The sequence below is a fragment of the Capsicum annuum genome, chromosome 9 (genome assembly GCF_002878395.1).
Source record: "Capsicum annuum cultivar UCD-10X-F1 chromosome 9, UCD10Xv1.1, whole genome shotgun sequence".
In the NCBI taxonomy this organism is placed as follows: Eukaryota; Viridiplantae; Streptophyta; class Magnoliopsida; order Solanales; family Solanaceae; genus Capsicum; species Capsicum annuum.
In genome coordinates this window covers 208119859-208135477 of record NC_061119.1, presented here as the reverse complement: position 1 = coordinate 208135477, position 15619 = coordinate 208119859, and the positions used below count along the sequence as shown (strand labels likewise).

Genomic DNA, 15619 nt, shown 5'->3' with positions numbered 1-15619 from the left:
TATATATGAGCATAAAATTTTAACACAATTTCTTATAACAAATCAATAATAACAGAAAGAATTATGTTAAATCCAAATATAATAAACCAAGACATATCTTTAATTTAAGACCTAAAAATTCAAATTTTTTTGTATTTTCTTAAAATACCTGTCAAGTTAAATCAGATAAATTAATTTAAAACGGAGAAAATGATTATAATGGTGGTTCTACCCTGTAGGTAGATTATAATAATTTTTCATGTATATTCTTTTGTTAACAAACTACTAAGAGGTAATTTGGTAAAGTGCATTAGCAAAAATAATGCATACATTAGCTTTCTGTATTGTTAATACTTTATTTGTTATACTTTTCTATCCTATGTATAACTAATGACTTTATTTTGTATTAAAAAGTGTATTATTGATACATGAAAATTTATGATATTAGTAAGAGAAAAGACATAAATTAGCCCCTGAATTTGTCTGACTTTTTCAAAAAGACATCTAAATTATACTTTCAACCTATTACCCCACGAATTTTACTTAATACATCATTTTGTCCATAATTTTGCCTCTGCGTGTAGACACGCATAGGAGGTGCATGAATGGTTAAAATTTGACTTAAATAACTAATTAAAAGCTACCATGTATAATTTATTTATCAAATAATTTTAAAATCCCTTCTTCTTCTCCACTTTAAATGTCGATTCTCTCTTCTGCCATTAATATAGTCGTTGGCTATTTTTGAAGGAAAAATTTGTGTCTCTTCTCAAACTTTTGTCAACAAAATCAACCTTAAAAGGTAAGATTTTTCCATTTGTTTTGTAATTTCTAAAAAACACCAGCCGTAAAAACTTTAATTTCATCTCAATTTTCTTAATGTTTTTGAATTCGTGTTAAATTTTGTGATTAGGTTTTGAAGAAAATAGTTTTATAATATTAAATGCAATATTGAATCGAATTTGTAATGACGAGAATGATCCCATGTTGTGTATAAAAATGCGATGCAAACATGGAGACTTACTGTTTGGGGGAAACCTAGCTAGAATATTTTGGTCTTGTCCACGCTATCGTGTATGTCCTATACATATTTTTCTTATTTTTTCTCTTGTTTCTGTTCAATTGATTTGTTTATGTCCCATTTTAGGAGAAATCATGCAATTTCTTTAGAAGGAGGGACTCGGAAAAGACTAATTTATGATCCAAGATAGTTATTTTGAGATTGGCGAAGAGAATCAAGGAGTTGAAAGAAGCATTGACATTTTAGGAAAGTAATAGGAAATGGGTGGGGAAGGAGGAGAAGAAGATCAAATGTTGTAATTGAAAGCTCATCGTCATGATTTTTGTGGTGTTTTTTCTATTTTTGACAAGTATTACCAAGAGAACGGATGACAAATGTAGTTGTGTGGAATTGAAATTATCATAGTCGTTCTCTTGTTCTACTTTACAAAATAGTGTTTGTCTTTTCTTTTGTCGGAATAGTTGTTGCTTAACAAGATATAATTTTATTTGATTGTGTAAGACCTATGCAATCCATTTTGTATCAATATATTGTGATATTGATGACATTTGTGAGCATTCAAAACATATTATACAGTCAATAGAGTAACAAGGCAACCACAATGAAAGAAAATGAGGACTTCATTTCAACATATTCATTATTTCAATTTAAACTACAAAGCTTGTTTTGTTTGGTACCTAACAAAACATACCTTAATACTTAAAAGTACCTAACAAAACAAACTACCCAAAACATTGTTTGATTTCTATAAAGTAATAGCAAAATGCCATCACCAACAATAAAATATATAAAAACTAATTGTTTGAGACAATATCAACAATCTCCACCAATGTATACACATCATATCAGCAAGATGTCCTACTTCCATGACACATGAATCTTCCTAGTTGAACTATTTTTGCCTTGAGTTTTGGCAGCAGCTGCAGACCTCGTTTGAATAATCTTTTCAGCCCTCATTCTTTCACATTTGCTATTAGTAATGGCCGACTTCCTTTTCCATTTAAATCCTTATCTTAGTGTGTAGCCAATATCACTAGTCACAATATCAGACTTCTTTGTGACCTTGGCACTAGTGATAATAACTCTTCTACTTAACATTTCAGGCTACACAAATAAATTACAGAAATTATGAGGCAATAAATATAAGTAAGTTAAGAAAAATTCTACAAACTACTTACATTAAGAGGGGTAAAGCCATCTTCAGCTTGGTATATTCCAATCCCTACCATCCTTGGTCTTTTATAAGGTCTTGTATATCCTCCACTACTGTCCTCATAGTCTTGTCTTTGAGGAGGCTTTCCCCTTCCTACTCCCCTTTTAATGCCAAAATTAGTTTGGCTCTCTTGATTCATTTCTCTTTCTCTCCCACTACCCTTTCCTCGACCACTTATAGAAACCTGTGTATGGACACTCAAATCAAGATATATTATAATAAAATAATAATTGTTTGATTACATAAAATGACCTATGTTTGTGCAGAAGTTTCCTCTAATTGACTTGAAATAGTTGAGACATTTGAAACACTTGAACCACCTGAAACACTACCTTTTCCTCTAGTAGCACTAGCAATTTTGTGGTGGCCTGATTACTGAGATATTAGTACATATACTTAAAAAAAATGATCCTGAAAAATAAATAAATATACCTTTTGCTGATACGATGTTCCAGCTACATGACTTGGACCACTGCCCCTTTCTCTCCCTCTTCCTCTACCATTAGAAGCTCCAGCCTGTGTTTTAAAAGATTATTCCTTGTACTTAATAGAATATACATTAGATAATGATTATAAAAATACTTATTCCTACGAAGATGTTGTAGCTGATTGACTTGTATCAGATTGATCTCTTGTAGGACATGTTCTTTTGTTATGTCCTTATGTACCACATTTACTACAAGTAATTGCAGTCCCACATTTTCTAAGTTTTTCACTTTTTTCTACTTTCATCAGCCTCTTTTCTTCTAAATTTACTTGGTCTTCCAGGCAGGTTTCTAATTTTTAGTGGCTTACAGTAGGATTAATTGATGTCGAACACATTTTCATGTTATTCATTGGCTGAATAAAATAGGCATATGTACTGAGGCTTGTAATAGCAGGTGTCCGCAAAATTAATGGGCTCATATCCCTTATGGTGAAGGGTAGTAACACTATGAAGACAAGTAATGCCCCTAAGCTGCCAAACTCTGTAACTGCAACTCCTATTAACAATGTCAATAGTATGGTACAACCCTTGTCAACAATCTCAAAACCCCTTTCCCTATTCCAAGATGAATTGCATTGCATTGTCTTAACAATATTTTCTTGTAAAATCTTCAAAGTCATGAGAGAATATCAGTGATCCAAGTATTTGAAAGCTGTCTCAACTCACCAATTTTTTTCATCATCTTCACCCTAATCTCCTCAAGCATTGTGATAATTATTTTGAACCTTGCAGGAAGTACCCATGCATTAAAACTCTCTGCCATATTACTTTTCACAACATCATATTTGCAATGCTTTTCAAAGTATCTTTTTCATCATGTCTCCAAATTATATCATAAAACATCATCCAAACAATCCCTCCCCAACATCTTCATTAATTTTATATTCTCCTTCAGTTCTGCTTCAAATGTGGATTTTGCAATCTTTCAAAATACTTTTCTTCTTTCTATCCTTTTTCAGATTTTAGACCAATTATCAAGAGCATGTCTTGCACACTTTCTGTGTTCAACCAGTGTCAGCAACTATATTACAGCTATTTTCAGTCCCTAACAAATCAAAATAAGTATATTAATCTACAACAATACCAGCTATACTAGCAGTTATTAAAAAAAAAGCAAACACTTGTTAAGAATTGAGTCATACCTTTTGCATATCAGATATGATGCTCAATTGATGACCTTCTCCAAGATCAAGGTCATTCTTCAGCAGTTCAAGAAATCCCCCATGTAAATTGATTCTCAACCTCAATAACTGCCCATGTAATAGGCAGTATTTGGTTATTTTCATCTCTGTAAACAGCCACCAACAATTGACCTTTGCAGACACCTTTGAGGAAACAACCGTCCAAACCAATCAACCTTCTTGAACCTCCAAATAATGATTTCTTTAAATCATGAAAGCACACATAAAAACCCTAAAATATTAATTTTACAGTCTTATCAGCATCTCCAACCTTGACAACATAAGTGCTACCTGGATTAGTCCTCAAAATCTCATCCCTGTAATAAAAACTCCTACCATACACCTTTAGTGTGATCACCCATAATCTCTTGTAGCACTTTAGACATAGATCTTCTTACAGTTGTCCTACCAACATAGATATCCAATTCCTTTCTAATAATCTACTGTAACTGGACAACTCTAATGTTTGGTTGTTGATTAATTCTGTCTTTATACTTACTTTCCAAAAACTTTGAGTTGCAAAGATAGTTAAAAGTTGATCTCAAATAAATATGAATAGCATTGTATCATTTAACAATAAAATCTCCACTGCTCTTATCCTTGCTAGCACATAACAACCAAGGATAAGTGTCTTTACAACATCTCACTCTAACTCTGTCAGGCTCATTCACATACTTTTCAATTTAAAACTTTTCTTGAATTGCATATCTGGTTACTACCAGCCTAAATTTCTTTACACTTGAAAAAACCAATCCTAATTCTCAAATAATTTTTTCACAAGTTTCATCAAAAATAACTCTGTTGTTTTTGTTCTTTTTTCTCATAGGTTGTTGCACTACTTCATCAACCACACCATCTCCCCAACTTACTTCACCATCTAATTCAAAGCTAAGAGCTTCATCACTTAGGTTGTAAGGTTTATCACCTCCTGGTTTACCAACTAGGCTATCCCTAGTGCTAACATTTGTCTCATCATACCCTATATCTGGATCTTTTTCACCAATATTAACCTGTTCATCTGTTGTCCTCTACTTCTTCTTTGTGACCTATTGAAATGTATTTTACTAGCCCTTATATCAATATATTCTTGATGGACATCACTGTCTCCACTATTATTCCCTTCTAAATTTGAATTATCCTCTAAATCATCATCGCTTGGATTCTCATCTACTGTAGGGTCAAAAGAGTTGGAAGGTATATTAGAAGGAGGAGGCTTGTCAGGAGGGTTGGAAGGAAAATTGAAAGTACAAGTCTAAAAATTAGGGCTATAAGCATCACCTTCATATATAGGGTTCAAATATTTCTCACCTACCCCATTGTCACTTATATTGGGGACATACTCTAATTCAAGTGGGTTTTGAACTGGTTCACTCACCCCATGTGAAACATACACCTCAAGTTCAACCCTATTTTTTAACTTGCTAACAATGTCACAAATAACTTTATCATATTTAATTTCTACCAAATAACCATTTCATTTAACAAAGAAATCACACTAGGTTGTATATCCTGGATATTTTATGTAGTCTCTTAACTCAAAGTAGGACATTATATCAATATCTTTATCGAAAAGCTCAGTCACAGACCCACCAATATATTCAGGTGGGGGACCAAATTCTATTTCACCCTATGATACCATCTTAAAGTTACAAGATCAAAAGACATTGAAAGATTTCTGAAAAAGCAACAATTCAACCACACAAACACATTGAAATCAGTAAACAAAGAGAAAACTCAATAGTCGAAACTTTAAGAGCATTATTTTTTGCATATTAAATAATACAAGTGGACCCCACACCCTCAACACCCAACCCTACCCTCACTTGATCCACACCCAAAAAGAATTAAGTTACAACTACATATGCTACTACAACACCGTAACAATAATAACAATATATGCGAAAAATCGACAAAAATCCAACAAACACGTTGTACATGCATAACTAAATAAGTTAATATTTGCATCAATATCACTAAATTATTTCCTAAAAATATATTTTCCCCAAAAAAATACAACTTCGAGAAAGTCATCAAAAGTTAGAGACATAAGAACCTAAATGCACAAAATCCTAACCTGTAAAATCCTCCACTATTGTTTAATACATATTTTTCCCAACAAATCTACCACCCAAGGTCCTTCAATCTCCTTTATTTGTGAGCTTAGTGTCTCTGACGCGAAAGAAAAGGAAAGAGAAATTGAGGACAAGTGAGAGAAATGGGAAATGAGAGAGAATGATGTTTTGGGGGTATTTTATGAGATTTGGATTGGGTTAATGGGTTAAACCCGACCTTTTATCAATAATTAATTTAAATTATTAATTAAATACAGAGTGCCAAACACGCGCCTATTTAAAATTGAGGATTGCTGAAAATTATGGTCAAAATAGTGTATTTACAACAGTTTAAGTAAGATTCGTGGGTAATAGATCGGAAGTATAGTTTAGGTGTCTTTTTGAGAAAGCCGAACAAGTTCAGGGGGTAATTTATGTCTTCTCTCTAATAGTAATGCAAAAGATTCTAATGCATGCTTTGATATGGTTAAAGACACAATTATCCCTCTAAATCTTTTTCACCATATTTATATAGGAGAATTTGGTATTTTTGTAAATTAGTATTATTTTTAAAAAAATTATGTAATTTGTATTATTTTCAATACATCAAACCAAATACTGCATTAAAATTAAAATACAAACATAATTAATGCAAACTTTACTAATACATTATAATTTCCATTATTCTTATACACTCCGCTCTTATTCTCATACACTCCGCTCTATCAAATGAGCCCTAAAAGTCTGTAAAGCTATCAGTAATGTTTCACGCAAAGTAAAGATGAAGTAATCACAAAAATTGTTTTATAAAAAAGATGGAGAGAGAGACGGAAAAGACTCACCAAGTTTGGGAGGCTGAAAGAGAAGAAATTATTATTATGTGGAAGAAATGAGTGATGTATGTCACTATTTATTCAAATTAAGAATCGTTTGTTTTTTTGCTTGGTAGATACGTCAAATTTTTTTACCCTTCTCAATTGTTAAGTCATTCTAGTGTATGAAATTCCGTTTTTGTGTTTTCTTGACTTTTTAAACTTTTATTTTAATTTAATAAATTTTATTTTCAATAAGAAAGGACTGATGACATTCATTTGAGCACAAGAAGATAAGGGGAGGTCTCTTTCCATCTTATCCTTTCATTTCATTACTTGAATTTATCATGCTTGTCGTTTGAACGGTAGTAGTGTACAAATTTCACATTTAATTGTGATAATGAGATTTTTGGTCCTTGAATGACATTGTTCCTTTATTTTGCATGGGATTAACTCATTGTTTGGGTATTCGAAGAGCCAGAAGTATACGGAAAAAACATTTGAGAAAGATGGCTAGACAGTACATCATGACATACATATGACTAGTTTATCGAGGACCGGACCATGATAGAAGAATGTCGAGGTTAAAGATTAGTAGATAATTCAATATAGTTTAATTTTTCTTTTCTGTATTGATGTTATTTCTTCCCTACTATTTTATATATCCACCAATTCTTGTTTTACCTTTTTGTTCGAACATTGACGTTTTGATGAGTGCCAAATCAATGAAACATGTTACTCAAGCTAGTCCACCCATTTGGTTCACTAGTGTTCAGATCCAGACAAGATTGCTTGAAAGACAGGAGTGGATAAGAAAAGTTAATTCTGATAAATTCAAGATGGATATCACTTGTGATAAAGACGAAGTTGAATTTGAGTACAACACTTGAATATAGAAGAAAGTGAGTTGAATAAGGAGTTTTACTTAGACAAGGAGATCAACTTGAACAAGTACTTTCACTTAACAATAAATTCTGATGAGTTGAAGAGTCCAACTGAAAATAGAAGAATGATCATCTGAATGAATATTTGGATTCTTTGGAGAGTTGTTGTTAAATAGAGGGAGTGACTCTCATAGTCACTTATGCACTTACAAAAGAAAAAGGCAATTGGCAAATTACCTGGGTAGTTCCAAAGCTTAAAGAAACTAATAGTTGAACCTGTTCCTATTATTTAGAAGATAAGGTGTCTTAGATTCTATGTATTAGGTTGGTTTTGAGTTGTATTATTTATGTAATGCTAGTCTCAGTGAAGTATAAACTAAGTTAGGTTATTGTCTTCAAGTTGAGGAACTTGAAGACTTGAGAACATATACCTTGGGAGGTTTGTGTGATTTGAAGTAGAAACTAAAGTTTATAATTTCAAGATTGCAAGAGGCTTGTGAATTGCTATTGTTGAGGCTCAAAGTATTTTAGTGAAATTGGAGTGAAATCCTATAGAGGTACAGGTCGTGATTTTTCATACCTTTTTGAGTTGGGTGTTTTTCAGTAATTATTTACTATCTCATTTACTTACTGTTTTAATTTTGTTGAAACACGTTAGACAATCTGTTTCACTGATAAGCAATTGTTAGGATAAACTAAGTAAATTAGTAGGTCTCGTACTCTAACAAGTAGTATCAGAGCCGGTTGTCTTAAATAAGGTTAGCTCCTCGGAAAATATCACTATGATGAATTCCGCACTACCCACTGATCACAGTGAAGGTCAATTCACTACTTGACCTCTACTCTTTGATGGTTCTACTTTAGTTAGTGGAAAGCTAGAATTAAAATGTTTATTCAAGGAGAAGACTATAAGTTGTAGGACAGGATCACTGATGGTCCAATTATCCCAATGAAACTGGTTGACGGAGAACACGTCAAGAAGGTGAGAAGTGAATTTATGTTGAGGATTTGATTGCATTAAGAAAGAATGCAAAGGCTAAGAACATTTTAGTGTGTAGACTAGGTCCAGCTGAGTACAACAGAGTGTCCAACTGCACCACTGATAAACAAATCTGGGATGCTTTGGTTAATGCAAATAAGGGCTCCACTCAAGTGAGAAAATTCAAAATTGCTCTACTTTTTACTGAATATGAGGCCTTCAAAATAAAGATGAATGAATCTCTTCATGAGATGATGACAAGACTTAGAACTTTAGCAAATGAGTTAACATCTTTGGGGAAGGTTATCACTACTAAGGAACAGGTAGAAAAGGTGTTGAGGGTCTTGCCTATGTTAAAGTCAATGCAATTAGGGAAGACAAGGATCTCACTAGGATGACTTTGTATGAACTAGTGAAAAATTTGAAGACTTATGAAATGCAAATTGATGAAGTCAAGAAGAAAATAACAGCTCCTGAGAAAGCCTTGGCCTTGAATGATGAAAAAGTTGAACTAGATGAAGAATAAGTCGCATTCATAAATAAGAAATTCAGCAAATTCTTCAAAAATAAGAAATTAATAGGTAGAAAAAAGCATTCTAATAACAATACTACTGAACATTACAAGTGTGGTAAGACAAACCACCAAATCAGGGATTGTCCTATCCAAGAAATCGAACAGATAAAGGAAAGAGCTGAGAAGGAATTGAAGGAGAAAGATAATAAAAAGAAGAAGGAATAATATGCTATTGTAGCTACTTAGGGATCTGACTCAGATGAATTAGATGAAGAAGTTGTTGATGAAACTGATCTCATGGCCATTGGAGATTCAGACATGGAAGAAGAAGATGGTACTTGAGAGGTGAGTGTTCTTGAACTTAAAGAAAAGTTATATTTATTTTCAAAAATAAAACTTGTTTCTTTAATGAGTGCTTTAACTAATGATTTCCAAGAATTAACTTCTAATTGAGATGAATTATTCAACAGTCTTTCAAGTAAAGTTTGACTTTATTGATCTAGAAACTTGTAAGAACACTATTGAAAAGAAAAACTGCACTCTCAAGGAACAGGTTGGAAAACTTGATTCTTCAAATCTAAAATCTTAAAACTGACTTTTTCTGAAAAAGGAGAAAAAGTCGAAAGTGAGGAACAAGAAAAGATTGAGCTTGAATTGATTAAGTTCAAACAAGAATGTAGTGATGAAAAAGAAAAGGTGAACAGTTTAAGCCAAGAAGTCTCTAAACAAAAACTTGATCTTGAAAGGGAAAATAGGTGGACAAACTTCTCAAGAATTTTCCATCAATTGAGTGAAAAAAATCACACTGATAGGGCTGGTTTGGGGTTTTACGAAAGCTCTAATATTACTAAGGATTTGTGTTATATATGTGGTAATCATAGATACCTAACCACTGAATGTACAGTTGCTTCTAAAAGTAGATCTAGGGGTATAAATCTAGCAAAGAAATCTAACTCCATGGTTGCACAAACCAATAGGATGAAAAGAAAAACTTGTCAGTGGAACAGGTCACAAACTTATTGCCTCGGTGGGCTAGAAGAAATCTTATTCTCCCTTTTACTCATAAGAAAGGACCCAAGCTTGTCCGGTTTCCTAAATCTAACCCTTGATTTTCCTTTACAGGTTAGAGTGAAAGGAAGTAAGAAGCACTGGTACTTGGATAGTGCTTGATCAAGATACATGATTAGTGATAAAAAAAAATTCCTTTCATTCTCCAAGATAACTGGAAGGGGAGTATCATTTGGTGATGGTAAAAGGGGTACTATTAAAGGCGTTGGAAAGATTGGCACATAAGATGTCCACCTTTTGGAGGATTAAAGCTCAACTTGCTTAGCATATCACAGTTGTGTGATAAAGGTAACAAAGTGATCTTCATTTCTGCAGGTGTTAAGATCAAAATGATGGATACCAAGGAGGTTGTTCTTACTACAAGAAGATACAAGAATGTGTATAAATCTGATATCATGAGCATGCTTAGAATAAGGCTGACTTGTTTAAGTGCAATAGAGAATGATCCCCCCTTTTGGCACAAAAAACTTAGACATGCAAGTCTAAAATAATTAAACAAACTAAATTCCAAGGATATGATGCTGGTCTTGCCCAAAACCAAGTTCAAGAAAGACAAAGTTTGTAGTGCTTGTGTAAGGGAGAAGTAGGTAAAATCCTCTTTCAAACCAAAAAACCATGTTAGCACTAGCAAGTTCCTTGACCTGATCCATATGGATCTTTGTTGACCAATGAGAGTTCAAAGCAGATGTGGAAAAAGGTATGTCTTTGTAATTATTTATGACTACTTTAGATTTACCTGAACATTGTTTTTAGATTCCAAAGAATATGTTTTTTTACGCCTTCTCTATATTCATTATGAAAATAGAAAAGAAACAAGGCATTTTCTTAATTTCCATAAGATCTAACCATGGTACAGAATTTGAAAATGCCAAGTTTTTTATTTTTGTTCCACAAATGGTCTAGATCATAATTTCTCTGCTCCTAGAATACCTCAGCAGAATGGAGAACTTGAAAGGAAAAATAGGACTTTGGAAGATATGGCTAGAACAATTATGCTTGCTGGAAATCTTGCAAAAAAAATTTGGGCTAAGGCAATCAGTACTGCTGCATATATTATTAATAGATGCATAATTAGGCCTATCCTAGAGAAGACTCTCTATGAATTACTAAAAGGAAGAAAACCAAATATTTCTTACTTTAGAACTTTTGGTTGCAAGTGTTCCATTCATAATATTAGAAAATATAATTTGAGAAAATTTGATGCTAGAAGTGACAAGGGAATCTTCCTAGGATATTCACACCATAGAAAAACATATAGGGTCCTAAGCAATAGAACAAATTGTGTTGAGGAAAGTGTGCATGTAGTATTTGATGAATCTTGTGCTGAGACTAAACTGTAGGAAGAAAGCGAATATGAAAAACAGGTGTAGGAACAGGCTATACAACTTAGTCCATCGACAGGGGGGACTGAACCTGGAAGCACTTCAATAGGGGGAATAGAATTTGGAGGCACATTGATAGGGAGAACTGAACCACCAGCTACCCCAACTCAAACCAGTCGTTGTGATCCTAGTAGCTCTTAAGGATTGGCCCCAAAAGGATACAAGTACCAAAGATCTTATCCCATTGAAATTGTTCTCACTGATCTCACATAAGGGATCATCACTAGATCGGGATTAAAGAGATTGTGTTCTTTCAAGGCCTTCTTGTCTATGATTGAACCAAAGAAGGTGAATGAAGCACTTTTTGATGCTGATTGGATTATAGCCATGCAAGAGGAACTTAACTAGTTTGAAACAAGTAGGGTTTGGCACTTAATTCCATCTCCAAAAGACAAAACTGTAATTGGAACTATGTGGATGTACAGAAATAAGGTTGATAAACATGAAATAGTTTCAAGGAACAAGGAAAGATTAGTGGTCCAAGGATACAATCAGAAAGAAGATATAGATTTGATGAGACTTTTTTCTCCATGGAAAGACTTGAAGTAATTAGACTTCTTGTGGTCTTTGATTCCTATAAGGAATTCATTCTTTACCAAATGGATGTAAAGAGTGCTTCCTTGAATGGTATTCTCAAGGAGTAAGTTTATGTGAAACAACCTCCTGAATTTGAAAGTGAAGAATTTCCTGACTATGTGTACAATCTTGACAAGGCTTTATATGGATTGAAACAAGCTCCAAAAGTTTGGTAAGAAAGATTATCAAAATTGCTTTTGGAGCATGGACATTCAAGAGGTAAAATTGACAACATACTCTTCCTAAAGACTAATGGGGAGGATTTGTTGATTGTACAGGTTTATGTTGATGACATCATATTTGGCTCCATAATATCAACATGACTCATGACTTTGCAAAACTCATGAGTTGTGAATTGAGATGAGTATGATGGGAGAGCATAACTTTTTCTTGGACTTTTAAATCAATCAAAAAACTGCTAGAACTATGATCCATCAACAAATGTATACAAAAGAACTTCTCAAAAGGTTCTCTATGAAGAAAGCAGAGAAGATAACCACTCCTATTGCTACTGCTACAAAACTAGATATGGATGAAACAGGTCCATCTGTGGAGCAAAAGTTATATAGAGTGATGATAAGATCATTGCTCTACCTCACAGCAAGTAGACCTGATATTATTTTTAGTATGGGATTGTGTACAAGGTTTCTAGTAAATCCCAAGGAGTGTCATCTCAAAGCTATTAAGAGGATTTTCAGATATCTCAAAGGAACCACTGATCGTGGTCTTTAGTATCCTAAAGGTATCAACTTCAGGTTAGTAGGTTATTCTGATGCTTGACTATGCAGGTTATTTACTAGACATTAAAAGTACCATAGGTATGACTCACTTCCTTGGATCATGTTTGATCTCCTGGATCACTAGGAAGCAAAACTCTATAGCTTTATCAACTGCTAAAGATGAGTATGTTGCAACTGGATCTTGATGTGCACAACTACTATGGATGAAGCAGCAATTGAAGGATTTTTAAATGGACATGGGATGTGTTCCAATTTATTTTGACACACCAGTGCAATAAAAATTGCATAGAATCTAGTTCAACATAAAAGAACTAAACATATTAATATTAAACATTACTTTCTTAGAGATAATATTGAAAAAGGTATTACATCTATCATGTTTTGTTCTAATAAAGATAAAATTATTGATATTTTCACTAAGGCATTAAGTAGGAAATACTTTGAAAAAAATAGATTAGTATTAGGGATGATTAAAATTGCATAAATCCCTTCCAGGGATTGACTAGAACTTCTTGTTCCTTCTTATGTATTAGGTTGGGGTGTTGATTAATTTAGTCTTGTACATTTGATTGTGTCCTAAGTCCTGAACTTCTACAAACTTGAGAAATCCCCTCCATGGATTAATTCATCATAATATCCTCCAGCCTTGTCGGGTATTAATATATCATTATAATATCCTCTGGACTCAAATTGGATATCAATATTATCAGCATATCCTCCGGACTTGAACCGGGTATCAATATCATCACTATGTCCTCCGGGATCGAATTGGATATAAATATAATCAACATGTCCTTCGGACTTGTATCGGGAATCAATATCATCAACATATACTCCGGACTCGAACCAAGTATCAATATCATCAACATATCCTCTGGACTTGAACCGGCAATCAATATCATTAACATATTCTACAGACTCGATCTAGGTATAAATATCATCGACATATCCTCCAGAGTCAAACCGGGTATCAATATCATCAACATATCCTCCGACCTTGTCAGATATCATTATATTATCACAATATCACCATAACAGGCAATCAATATCAATAATAAAGAACTACCCCCACATAGGATAAAGTAAATGACAAGCCTCACAAGGACTAAAGTAAAGTGCAAGCCCCAGAAGGGCTAAAGTAAATGACAAGTAAGTAAATGACAAGCCCCACGAGGGCTAAAGTAAAGTGCAATCCCCACGAAGGCTAAAGTAAAAGAGATGTAAGAAAGAGCATACATTTATATCTCATCATTCATCGTTGAGGATAATTCATCCATAAATATGTGAATATATATATAGCAAGAATATTACAAAGAATTAATGGGTTCAACATGATTAGTAGCATAGCTTCTCATGTAGTCAATAAATATACCTTTTAGAACCCTTAGTATCATGACTCATAATATTATCAATAAGAAGACTTTCTAACATAATCACTAGTTGGGTTACGAGACAAAGCATAACATGAGTCTAACATAATCTATAGAGTATCTTTACACATAGTAAATAAGCATTCCTTATAACACCATTAACATTATCATTTTCAATATAGACAATAAGAAAGATTTTCAATACGATTTATTAGCATAATTATTAAGCATGATCATAATTTGGGCAATAGTATAGTTAACGGCCCGAACACTATTCTAAATGATGGCTTAATCAAAAGTATAGTCAAGGACTCATCATTAAAAACTTCAAAATTTAGCCATTTAGACCTTGGGCATAACCATAAGCAACATCATGAACAATGGTGCATTAGTAGAATACTCATTGGCCTACTATTGGCCTAAAGACATTTCATCATTAGTATGAACAATGGCTAAAGCATTACATGATCCATAATTTATTCATATCGTGGTCAATAATATTATTTATGACTTAGGCCATATTATAGAGAAGGGCTCATTTAATAGCACGTTTATTAGCCCAATCAATAGATAATCGTAATAACATAATTAATAGCTTGACAAAAGCTTTAGCCAACAAGACATACAAAGGCATAATTACTTGGGCATCATTCTCAATACCATTCCACATAACCAAAAAGTACCAAGAATCATCAATATTACCTCAAATTGGCACTCTTTAGTCAATTACTAGGTGTAAGGGTTCAAGGGAACTAATCACCTTTCTTGTCTTAAGATGGGTCAACAAGCCCATATCTAAATCCCCAAAATGCATTATAAGTCCTACCCCGGACTAGGATAAGGTATCTAAATTAATTCTTTGACGTATAGCAAGCCACCAAAAGACCTAAGGTCGATATTCTACTCAAGCACCTTTACTAAGTCCAATGGAACCAAGGCAACCTTTCCTAGTATAAGAAACTAAGACCAATTTACTATAAGTTTGAGAAACTAGAGAATTATATCTAAAGTTCAGTATTCTAAGACATTCTCATGCTAAACATGAGTAGTGAAGTCTATTCCACCTAATATAATGGGAAACAAGTCAAGCTTTTCAACTTTTCAAAATTCATAGCTTAATTGGTCCAACTAACCTAATCTTGAATTTCATCAATTCAATAGATAAAATCATACAATTCTAACAAGATATCATAATTATATCAAAATATAGCTCAATCTAGCAAGGAGTAAGCCTAACATACCTCAAATCTAAAGAAAGCCCATGAACCGCTAAACCTTTTCTTTTCCTTTCCAGGAAGCTTCTTTAAGGTGCCAAGATATCAAAAACATAATATACATATCATTATGATAATTTTGATATCC

General features: G+C 33.2%; 1 protein-coding gene and 1 long non-coding RNA gene across 4 annotated transcripts; one reads left to right on the top strand and one right to left on the bottom strand.

The window, feature by feature from the left end:
- Positions 1 to 674: 674 nt before the first annotated feature.
- LOC124887230 lies at positions 675 to 1487 on the top strand. The gene is made up of 2 exons (XR_007044579.1): positions 675 to 781; positions 1127 to 1487. It is a non-coding gene; the product is annotated as an uncharacterized LOC124887230 (long non-coding RNA).
- A 115-nt stretch (positions 1488 to 1602) lies between these two features.
- LOC107841883 lies at positions 1603 to 6132 on the bottom strand. Of its 3 annotated transcripts, XM_047396481.1 has the most exons (5): positions 5956 to 6132; positions 3843 to 4025; positions 2646 to 2729; positions 2179 to 2397; positions 1622 to 2104 (listed from the first exon to the last, which is right to left on the bottom strand). In XM_047396481.1, exons 2-5 carry the CDS (start codon positions 3984 to 3986, stop codon positions 2009 to 2011), a joined length of 543 nt encoding a protein of 180 aa, XP_047252437.1. In that variant the 5' UTR covers positions 3987 to 4025; positions 5956 to 6132; the 3' UTR covers positions 1622 to 2008. The 3 variants fall into 3 exon arrangements, 1 of the variants encoding a protein (XP_047252437.1); XR_001665479.2 differs by lacking the exon at positions 3843 to 4025 and having other exon boundaries at positions 1603 to 2104; XR_007044578.1 differs by lacking the exon at positions 5956 to 6132 and having other exon boundaries at positions 2646 to 3745; positions 3843 to 5941.
- Between the last annotated feature and the right edge of the window lie 9487 nt (positions 6133 to 15619).